A 12,486-nucleotide genomic window follows, 5' to 3' on the forward strand; every position below is an offset into this window, starting at 1 on the left:
TGGCTATTTAACGATAATAATCCAAGGCTATATTTCTATTTAATTGGCATTCAGCAATCATATACTTACTACTTTTAGCTGGAAAGGAGGTGGTTCTTTTTTAATTTCCAGCTCCACCCAATTGATAGAATTAAAGAATGGGTGGTGTTTTATATTCATATCACCAAGACGCTGACTTGGATCTTTCTCCAGGAGCTAAAGAAATAAGAAACAAAAACACATATTATTTATAGTAACTATATTAATATAGTAGTATGTGTTTGACTTCATTTGATTCTAATGCAATGATGTATAAAACCAGAGAGCATTTTAAAGCAATGAAGATTGGGAATTGAATTGAAGTACTGTGGGGTTTAATGTTCACACACACACACACACACATTTCCATCCCTGTGCTCACGCTCACCCTTCTCAGAAGATCCTTCAGATTGTCATTCAGCCAACAAGGAATCCTGGGCTCATCATTGATGGCAGAGCTGATGAGCTTCTCCCTATTGTTGCCTTCATAAAAAGGGGAGTCGCCAGTGGCCATTTGACAGATATTTTGACATGGCCCTCTTGGTCTAGCAAAATATTGTCAGGTTTGAGATCTCTGTAATATAAATGAAATAATTTCTGGAGGTAGACAAGATAGGTCAAACAAATAAAGAAACATTTTAACAGCATCAAATTGAAGGTTGAAAGTAATGTGAAAGTGATCAAACTATAGATAACCCAATATAAACATTAGAGAGAAAAGATCAGGGAGAAGCAGAGCTATACTGACCAATGAACAATGTCACAGTTGTGCAGCAACTCCAGGCCACACACAATTTCTGCTGAATGAAAGCTTACAAACAAACAAACATAGAATTTTAAAAAAAGCATAATGCAAATTCCTAACATATTCACTTGCATTTATCTCTTCTTTTATGTTGCCAAAAATATATATATTTCCTGAAATCCCCATATGATTTACAACACTTTGTCCATCTCCAGGCTCCTGTATAAATCCAAGTGATGTGCAAGGCTGCCCCCACTGAGGTACTCTATCACAAACATGATGCTGGTTATACAGGCAAATAAAAAGAGGTTAAAACAACGGAATGGCACAAAACTGAATAAATGCCAATATTGACCTAAATTAGTACCTGAGATTCAAAAGCTGCATAACCTTGGCATAGGAATGAGGTTTGATCAGCCATCATGAGCACACTGGCCTCTATCCAGATGCTGTTGTAATTGCATTCAGGTCTCTTCTTTATGACCTTCATGGCCACGTGATGCTTCTGAATGGCAAATGTAGCCAACATAACCTGAGAAAGCCATAGAGATGGGTATTACAGGTTTTCTTGTAGGGACAATACAATCAGTCCGACTGATACACTTATTGGGTAGAAGGAGAAATATCTTAAGGAAAATAATATATAAAAATCATATTACAGGAGAAGGAAAGGTAAAAACTAAGTAAGCTTTATCAGAAAGGTAAATGTAAATACAGCCTTAAGCACTCACAGAAACGCTGCCTGAGTCCTCTGTCAAAATAAACAGGATTTGTTGTCTCTTTGTTTTCCTGTGCCAGAGACACACAGCTCTCTCCTCTCTCCCCTCTCCTGCTCCCCCTTCCCTCAAGAATGCTAAGAGCTCCCCCCCCCCTTAGGAATGTTTGATCTGAGCCAATCAGCAGGAAGCTTCCTCATAGTCTTACTAACTGAGCATGTACAGGGGTCTTGGTCTTGGTGCAGGAGCGAGGCATTATGGGAACTTTCTTTACAGAGCTCAACTTTTTTTTTCCTATGAGGCTTCTGATCATCCGAACAGGAAAAATATGGGGAGACTTAAGGGCACTATTGAGAGAACTGCAAATATGCCTGCAGCTTGAGATTAACTCTTTATTAACCTTTCCTTCTCCTTTAAAGATCACATAAAAATGGTATTGTGTCAGTTACAGAATATCTCTATAAAAACACAGAGCATATCATTCCCTGTATATTATAATAATAAATAATCTGTGTTGGGAAACCAGTCACTTGATCCCCACAGGGCGCTCCACCAATCCTCTGGTTGGGTGGGGGGGCCCTGTGGGGAAGTGTGTGAAGGGTGCGGCAGGGGCCATTGGGGGGTGCAGGAGCCCCTGAAGCAGAAGCCACGGTGGGCCCTGCACCTTCAAGTCCAACCCTGCACTGATGCAATGTTTTATAATTACTGACAACTCAATTCATGTCTTCCAGCAGACATAACCCCCTTCCTTTTCATATTAATACATGCTGGCTAGATACTTAGGTGTGATGAGGACATAAAGGAATTGCTGACAGACCATAATGGCACTGATAGCAGGTTGGTGCAAATCAGACTCGCTTAATGCTTCTATGTTTATTTATAACTAGTGCAGGAAGCTATAATTCATATGACTTTGTGACATACATAAAACTGAGTAAATGAGGTGTTTGCTCAACTAAAAAAAGCTGTCTTATGTGCCTTTTGTCTTTATGTCTAAACTGCCATCCTCTGTCACTGTCTAGCATTGCTTCCCACTATTCTTTTATCACTTAAAGGGAAAGGACTTTGAGAATCAGGGCCGCCGCTCCCTATAAGCAGAGTACTCAGTCTGCATAGGGCACCAACTCCCAGGGGGGCACCATCCCAGCTGCTCCAAAAAAAAAACATTTTTATATATTATAACATACCCCCCAACACTGTCCCGCCGGTTTTTATAGCGCATCCTGCTGTCCCGGATAGTTCAATCAATCTATGGGGGCTATTGGGGGCACTTACTATGGGGGCATTGTCTATGGGGGCACTGTGTGTGAGGCCCCTATAGTAGGTGTTTTTTTTTATTATTTTATTTTTACTTCCGTAATATTTGGGGGAGGGGGCACAAAAGTAAATTTCTGCTTAGGGCACCCATTTGGCCAGCAGCGGCCCTGTTGAGAATACACATTTATTTTACAAGAAACATCATTCATTTCTTTAATATATTCTGGTACCTGGAAATATTAAAGGCTCATTAAAAACAAGAATGAAAATAATGAAACTGAATTGAAAAACTGTAACATTTATAAATATCGATTCTGAAAGCAGTAGTCCTAAATTATCTGTTGAACCATCTTAAGTCTCTCTTGGTTTACTGTATTCTTAGGAATATAATATACATCTTTGCAAGCTGCCCCAGAAAATCCTACAGAAAAACGACAGGCGTTTTTAGATGGAAATACAATGCTTTCTAGACATGGTGACAATTAAGTTAGCATTAAATGTTTTTTATGGTATTTTCAACTGGTGGCACCTAAAAATCTTTAGATAATACAGAGAAAGACATAACACATTTTACCTTCCCCCAGGATTGGCATAAGGTTTTAATTATTTATTGTCCTAAAGACTGCTTAATTGTTGCCATACTAAGGTAACAAATGGTGGTAGGCACACCAATTTTAATGTCACTTGGATAAGGGGGAGGGACAATGGGCCTTGATATACAGCACAAAATCCAAGCAATGGCGCCCTGGGTTACCCCTACCTGCTATGTTATCCACCCTTGTATTATTTTGGAGGTTGGGTATTTGGCTTAATGACTGAGCGTTAGGCAGTCAGTCAATTGGTTGCCCAGAGACTGATGCTGGGCAAAGTTAGTTCAGTAATTAGCAATAAGGTCTCTGGTGTTGGTGAGTTAATAGGAGATATGCCAGTATATCATAGCAAAATTTGTTCCCCACCAGAGGTATGGGCTAATATTGCCTGCACTATGTTTGAAGGATACAATACTATTTTGGCCAGAAAATGCTGCTGCACTAAAAGGGAGCTCCTGATGTAAGCAGCCATATTTGGTCACCATGTGTACAATGAGTGTCCTCTGGCTGGAGTCGACTGATCCGACACAGTTCTTCTCATTACACACATTATACACATATGTAGTGTCCCAATGGCCACTCTCAGCAGGAGCTCCCTTCCAGTGCAGGCGTCATAGAGCTCCCTAGGAGCATCTTCTGGGCAAAATAGAATTGTTTCTAGTACTGTATAATATTGATCTGTTAGCTGCACCTTGGATGGGGAAATCATTTTGCTAGATCAGAGTACTGCATATTGCCCATCTGTTGTGCTGTGTGTATTTCACACAACCCAGAAATAATGATTTTATGCAAAAAATATCTCATGTATCTATAGAATTTATGAAAATTTACATTGGGAATGATTAACAATAAATATAAGAAGCAAACTTGAAAAAAAACCATTATCTACAGCACTCATCAAAATCTCTTTGCTATTCCACTCTCACGTGAGTTAGAGATCTATCAAAGCATCTGCATTGCATATTGTACAATATGTTTAATGTCTTGTCACTATGAAGCTTGTGGCTTATCTAGGCTAGAAAAAGCAAAGGCTTATGGGAACTTTAGCAATAAACCAGAACTAGCAACAATGACAATTTATTTATATTAGGCTGGCCTTTCCCATATACCTTAATCTCCCAGGCCAGTTGCAAGACGGGGGAATATACTCTCCAATTTTGGCACAAATAAATTTTTATGTGTAAAAGTGCTAATAATCACTAATCACTCTGTCCAAAGCAGATAAGATTGTAGCCCATAATTGTCAGCAGAGATACTGGAAACACCTACAGAGTGTTACAAGAATGGATTTCTGACATTTATATGCACTTTGCAGAACTGCCAAATCAACAGGATTTCTTCCCTTGCTATAGCCTATCATTTTATAGGAGTGAGATGAAATATTTTTATCTCCATAGAAACACTACTAGTATATTAAATTAGAGTGCAGGCTCAAGTAAATAATGGGGAGAAAGCACAATTTATCTTTTCTTATACACTTTTAGCAAAATAAACACAAAAGTTGTACATTAGGTACTGAATTGAACTTGCAACCTATTTCTCGTTCATTTAAAAGGCAAATACACTGTCTTTACAAGAAACCTTTGCATGTGGTTTATTTTTGTAACTAGTCAGAAAAAAATATTGAGAAAGAGTTTACTGGGAGACTTTTTAGCAGTCTATTTATGTTTGCTAGAAATACTGACATATATTTAATATGGCAATGGTCAGGTACGTAACTAAAGAGAAAGCAGACCCCGTGGTTGCAGGGGGACCCAGCAGTGTAGAGGGCCCTAATTAACAAGCAATTTCAATACATTATAGTAGAAAATGTCAACTTGCCAATAGTTTGGGGCCCTAAACTGAATTTACTATGGGGCCCAGTAGGGCTGTGCATTAGGCACCGGACATCTGTGTGCTGAGGTTACGTCATGACACAATGCATGTTTTTCATCTGCAGCGTTGCATAGGCATCCCCTACCTCACATCTCTGCCACTGGATTTAAAAGGAATATATCTGGCGGCAGTGCAGAGGTTTTTATCTACCATAGAGGCATCGGAGGGCTGCCCCTAAGCTGCTGCCCTAGGCACAAGCCCTTCAGTGCCTATATGGTAAATACACCACAGGGGCCCAGTAACATTAGTTAAGCCACTGGCAATGGCCTAAAACCTATGAGGTGTGGCCATTGTGCCCATTCTTAGGTTTCCACACAACATGTAACCCAGTTCTTTTGCTACTTCCTTGGAAAGAAGCATAGAAATAGCTGATGGTAGGCAAATGCTCACAGGTTGGATGCATTTCTTCTATTTTTAGGTAAAGTGGGATGTTGTGAGAGAAGAAGAAGATGTGTTTTGTATCCATGTAGATTTGGAGAAGCACACTATCAATTGCCAAGGTAGCATGCAGGGCCTCAGGGTTATTGCTTTCTCACATACATGTACACATATATTATGGTGAGGAAACCTTTTACCTGTTTGACCATTTCATCTTTAAAATAATTACATGAATAAAGTCGACATAAAAGTAAAGTCAAAGGGGGAGCATTTTTCTTGCACATCCAGGACAACTACGAAATAAGCTTTAGCAGAAATATATTAAACAAGAACATACAGTTGTCTGGCAGAACCGAGTCAGCAGCCAATTGAAATGAGTATAAAATTCCACTAAGGAACCAAGGATTGACTGGTGGGTCCAAAATAAAATAAAATAAAATATTTGATTATATATTTAGGGTAAAGGAAGAGATGGTGGGGCTCATTGTATATGCAATGATTATTGGTTGAGCATAAACTGCATTGCTTGCTTCTGCTTCAGTGAGGATACACGGCCATAGCTAATGACACAGAGCACTACTTTCATTCTATTACTTGACATAGTCTGCTTCATTACAGTGAATGTGTTTGCTGACAGCCTGTCTCTTAAGAAGACAAACTACAAATCAGAGTAAAAATACATTTTGAACATGTTTCCTAAATAATGCAGGCACCCAGCTGCTCTGACTGCTCAGGGGATAAAGTGGCTTTGTTGTCTCGGCTTTTACATGATGTTGATCCTAACCAAAACCTATTATCTGCTTCAGTAATTTGGAAAGGCAGCTTTCTACTCACTGCTGTTTTCAGGGTTAATTATGGCTTGCACAGCAATGGTGCATTTATACTGGCTGGCTTTTGCTCATTCTCCCGTTAAACTCCAAGAATTCCGAGCCTAACCATTAATATGGTCCTTACAGGCCAGTGCAATTTGTACAGTATGTATAACATATTATTTAAGGTCCCTGAGTGTTTATATTCTATGTACCAGTGACTGTTTAAGATGATTTAAGAAGATATTACATCACATGACAACACAGAGAAAGTTTTTATTTGAGATGTGTAATGTTATTATGATGGCTTGCAGTTGCAAGCACCGCACCAAGGATTACCCAAATTTGGCTCACTGAATGCTGAAGGCAAATTTTTTTTTTTTTTTATTCTGGTTCTGTAAAATACAGCAGAACTTAAATCATGTCATACACATGACTATTTTGCCACTCCAGACCAAGTGACCAACCACAGGACTATGAAGACTGCTCATTATTTAGATTGATCCCTGCCACAATCAAAGTTTCACCCAACCTGCGCTAGTCTGAATTTGATCACGAGCCATTTAACGTGCCTGTAAGTTTTCCTAAGTGAGAGAAGAATCAATACTACCTAGACAAAACCCATGCAGAGATGTGCACAGGATACAAACTCCTTGCAGACAGAGCCCAGACTAGAGCTGAACTCAGGACCCAGCCACTGTTGTCACTTTGGGATCTCTGACTCCCTGTTGCTGATTGCTGAGCAGGGCCTACATAGTGAATACTAATGCATTGGAGAGGGTGGTTAGTTGTCCTTTTAAATTTAGAATGTACCAAAACAAGTTTTAAAATCTCAGAAACCTACAAGAAGTCATTTACAAATGGCGGCCAAAGAGCAATGTACCCTGTTCCCCATTTACACCCATCGCTGTTAGGTAAAACTCTTTGGTATGAATTGCAAAAAGTTGCATCTGACTGTGAATGCCACATTAGCAAGTTGTACCCGCTAGGGGCAGCGCATAGATATCCCATAACACATCCCTACTTTGCATTAACCTGATCCAAGGAAGATCAAGAGATTCAAAGCTCAGCCACAGCCCTGCACTTACTGCCTAGTCAAGGATACTCAGAGTTGCTTTCTCTAGGCAAGTGGTAGGCATAAAGAGAAAAGCATAAAGTTTTCACAAGAACTGTTGCCAACAGTGTCTCCAGAATAGGCTCAAACTGAGTATGACCCACCTATAAGTTGGATTGTATGTCTTTTCATTCACTTTGGGCTCTAGCTGTTCAAGATCCAGGTGGGCCCAAGGAACTATTACCCTAATGCTGCCTTCCCTCCAGTTCATAGCCATAATTTCTATTTAAGCATTAAGAGGCCCTATCTTTGCAGTAGGTGGGCCACAAGTGTCTATACAGAAAAAATAATGTTCCCCATTTTTTAAAAATACCCAGCTTGCTCCTGGACACAGTGGAAATTCCAGTAAACTAGCTAAGGGTGGTTACCCTTCTCCTACCTCATTGGCACATGTAGGAGAGGAGGTGCACAAGTGGGCGTGCCTAGGAAAGCTCCAGTTATAAAACTGGCACTCTTTAGTTCACTACATGCTGTCTGCTGAGTCTGGTTGTGCTTTTATTGTTTTGTTAGTCTTAAAGCTCTTTCTGCTGCTTCTCCTTGCCAGAATATTTATGTTTGCAGAGAGCTCCCAAGGCCTGTCTGATCTGCATGAATGATCTGTACTAAGGCTGGACAAAGACAAGAGGATCAAAGGTTAATCTCCTTGCTGCATATTCAGTCCTAGCACAGATTGCTCATGCAGGTCAGACAGGCAAGGGAGTGCTTCGCAAACATAAATAATCTTTTATGGAAAAATAGCAGAATGCTGTAAATTTAAAGATTATTAAACAGGTAAACATTACAGGGGACAAGTGGAAATCTGCACCAAGCCAAGCTTCTACAGGATACTTATTTAGTGGTATTATGTCATTAAGTTACATTTTTATTAGTGAGTATTCCGTATAATGAATTAACATATGGCCATAATACGAAAAAAAAAAAGAGCATTCAAAAAGGTTAAATGACTTGTAATAAAACTGACCACTGTGTATGGGACAGGGCAAAAACAGGGCAAGGACTGATATCTAATCTTTGTAATGTGCTGTGGAATATGCAGGTGCTAGATAAATAATGGATATTATTATTATGTAGGGGGGTTGTAAACCATGCACAATTTCTAATTCTAAACTCATGAAAATGAAAATGATGGTCATTACATGGAAAAAATAGATAAAAATTGTGTACCATTTCTAAAATAATCTCTTATACAGCACTGTGGAATTGGTTGGCGTCTTATAAATACCTGTTAATAATAATTGTCAGGTTAATCTTCACCATCTAATCTTCAAGGTGCTTGTGCAGGCACTAGTCGGCAATAGTACTCTGCAATCCTTCTCTTTATATGCTGAAGTCAGATTTTGAGTAACAATTAGGTCACACATTACTGTGTGTGTGTGTGTGTGTTAGCTTATGTAGGTCCCTGTCCTTTTTTTTGTGTTTTTAGTAAACAACTGTTGCCCAAAGCAGCATTATTGTGGAATAGTGTGGATCACATAACTGCTTCTAAACGTGAACGTGAGATGCATAACAATATCGATGAGTAAATCTGTTTCCTCAAAAAATTTGTGAAACCACCTGCCTGGTAATATATGGCCATTTACATAAGGCTATTTGTGCATAAATGATGATATCTGGAGTATTCTTCCAATGATCACTACTTGACAGACAACTGACATACACTGTGGTATAGTTGACCAGAAAGCTTTAGCAGTCATGATCAATTACGCACCTAAGTGATCTGTGGGTCAACCAGAAAATTTGACATTCAGGGCCCAATCCCATTACAATTAGATATTAGACAGTCAAAAATATTATAGGTTTTACAAAGCCCTATGTAATTATCAATGCTAGAACCAATAAGGAACAGGGCCCAATTTGAGATCTCCTGGCAGTCCAGGCCCACCCCACTGGACCCAATATTGCCTCCAATGGAAATTACTGTGGGTAAATTAATAAAATAATGTAAAAATACTTCCTTGGGCAATTTTGCAAGATATGAGTGATTTACCCAGGACAATTTCAATAGTGGGAAAATTACACAGCATTTTGAAAGATGTGATTTAAAGGGGATGCCAAACACCCCACCTGTCATTACCCAAAAAAGAAAATATACTATCCTCTATACAAGCTGTTCAGATACAGTTCACTGAAATGGGCTTATAAAAAAGCTTTACTTAACACATGTAGACATTGTAAATGGGAATTTCTGCCATGGAACTGTACTATGGAGTTTTACAAGGGACAATGCACACTCCACATATATATAGCTCATATTATAAAGATAACGGAATGAAGCTTCGAGAATACTTTTTATTGCTCATAATACATTAACGGTATATTTGGTCAAGCTAAGCACAGGATACATTAGCAATACGAGCAAGTGCCTGTTGTTAAGTAACATGATTCAAAGGTGCTTTATGTATCATGATGTCTTGTGGTATTAAGCAATAACTGTACAACATCTCCCAGCATCTCTGACAACTACAGACTGTTTGCTCATTTCTGATAGCTTTATAACACCAAGAGCAACTGCTCATGTGGCAATTTTCTGCAATCTGAATGACTTCTTTTAAGTATCAAGTGCACACAGCACTAAAGTGCTTGCATTGATTTCTAAGCACATCCTCTGAAGGTGCTTGTGCAGGCACTAGTCGGAAATAGTTTCCTCAGAACACAGGCACTGGCACAGGGTTTGCAGGCATCTCTTATAGAAGTCAGAGTTTTGGGTACCTAAGTAGCATGAATGGGGCACTTAATAGCAAGCAGTGGCGTAACTTGGCTGCTCCGGGCCCCCTGCAGAAAAATCCTCTAAGGGGGCCCAGCATTACCAGTCCCCCCCTTCCTCCCAGTCCTCTTGTGCAACTTTTTTTAAAGGTAGGAGAAGGGCAGGGGAGGACAACTATGGTACAGCAGACCCCACTGTCCAGGCCCCCCTGCGACCACGGGGTCTGCTTTATACATGTTACCCCACTGATAGCAAAGCACCGGAAATAGCCTTGTGTGTTCTAGCCATTAGTTTCCTATTCTTTTTTTTTTTTTTTTAACAGTATTATTAATTAAAATGAATACACAATCACACATTTGTTTCATAACAAATATAATGATACAAAGTTTACAGCACACCATAACAGTATGTTACTTATTTTTATGAAATTACTTTACAATTTATAAATAGCATATCATAATTATACAGCATATGTGCATTTGGCTGGCTGACCAAGCATGTTTTTATTTTTATACTGCTGCTTGCTGGCTTGGCCAGTCATTACTTTAAGCTGCATCATTTGTACAGATCGACTTGTAAAATGAAGATGACTTCACACACAGATTGGTTGCTTGGTATTTACATGTTCAGTTTTGGGGGATCACATCTGATCCAGTGTAGATACTGTAAAAAGCTCCCTTTGTCCATTATAACAGATACATACAGAATGATCACTTGGAGGGCCTTCGGGCAGAGACCTGATCTGTCATTCTGATTTGATATTACCAAAATCTGCCCACGTATTCAGCATTAATACACAGAAAAGCAGAATTACAGCCCCCATGTATTCCCATGTAACATATTGTTATAGAGGGAATGCTTCACATAGAAACACGTAAGAGACAAAAGAGATTCTGAATCTAAATGAACAGAGTGGTAATGGTGAGGCTGAACATAAAAATGTTGTCATTTAGGGATTAAAATGTCATCAGTACATCCCTCTCTTGCATGCTTGTGTGAAACGAACTGCCAAATATAAATGAATGAAGCCCTGGCTTGATCTTTTCAGCCAAGGCCATGATTATGTAGAGATCGCCCTCTGCTGCTAGGTCCAGGTCTGTTTTCAGACTACGCAGAGATTTGAAAGGTTTCTTGCCTTTTTGTCTGAAAAAAAAATATTAAATAAATAAGTAAGTTGAAGTATGCAAAACCATTGAAATCTGATAAAGAAAAGTGTAATCTCCTTATCTTTCATTTTATCTTGTGCTTACACACTGACAATTTTTTTAGCAGCCTAATCTAGTACTCAGGCCAGCTCTGAAGATTTAGTCAGATTGTACTTGCATTGTTTATGCTTGCCTCTTCTGTCCTACTGTTCGCATGAACACTTAGATGCCCTTCATGCATATCCTGAGGTCACAGAAGCCACTAAGGATAGGTGCCTGAGGCAATGAGAGTACAATTTGCCTATGTGGGAGTTGAACTGAAAGCAAGTATATTTAATTCCTCTACATGCAGTTTGTTAAGTCTAATTTTCCCTGCCAACACATCTCTCCCCTAAATTAAGCATTCCCTTATTGCTACATAACTATGGAGGTGTTTGAAGGTCCTTGCTTGCAGCTTTCTAATTGTACACATTGTAAGAAATGCAGACAGACACTGAAGCACATGCATTATGTCTAAACCTTGAGAGTACCAGCGACTTTCAGAACATATATTATGGAGAAATGAAGCTAAAGGCAATCACACACAAGATCATTTCTTGCATTTTATCCATTAATATGTCTGAACTGAGTAAATATAAAAGCTACAAGCAAAAAAAAAAAAAAAACAAAACACAAAAAGACTTGATCAATGCAATTCTCTGGTCCACTACTAATTTAGTATTTGTGCAATTGCATGTATTTTCAAAAATAGGGATTTAGTTTTAAATTGGCAAGCTGCTATATACCATGTCATGGTAAACCCCATATGGTGGTCCTAACTGTTTACCTAGGTCTTAAGGAATACCAAAACTTTGAAACTTATATAACTTTTAATAACATTTTTTTCACCATAATTTAAAGCCCTTTGTGTGCCTTGGAGTATACGACATTCTATATTATTTTTTGCACCCAGGCATTTTCTCCAATGATAAATGTCTGAGCAGAAATACTGACTTTTTATCCTTTGACAAATCTCCCCTTATGATAATTTCAGATGAAATAATACTGCTAGCTTATATAACTTCCCAAAACTTAAATAAAAGCAGAAGCCAAAGAAAGGTTGTTTTGAATAACATTCAGAATTCCAGGCACATTG

At 38.9% G+C, this 12,486-nt stretch overlaps 1 protein-coding gene across 2 annotated transcripts in view; it reads right to left on the reverse strand.

Annotated features, from left to right (window-relative positions):
* Positions 1–9,771: 9,771 nt before the first annotated feature.
* The window catches only part of c9orf72 (chromosome 9 open reading frame 72), a 49,453-nt gene continuing 46,738 nt past the window's right edge, over positions 9,772–12,486 (reverse strand). For both annotated transcript variants that reach the window (NM_001016262.3, XM_012962136.2), the window contains 1 exon segment: positions 9,772–11,349. In NM_001016262.3, the coding sequence (NP_001016262.2) occupies positions 11,163–11,349 (187 nt within the window). In that variant the 3' untranslated portion in view covers positions 9,772–11,162.

This window comes from Xenopus tropicalis, chromosome 1, assembly GCF_000004195.4.
Source record: "Xenopus tropicalis strain Nigerian chromosome 1, UCB_Xtro_10.0, whole genome shotgun sequence".
Lineage (NCBI taxonomy): Eukaryota > Metazoa > Chordata > Amphibia > Anura > Pipidae > Xenopus > Xenopus tropicalis.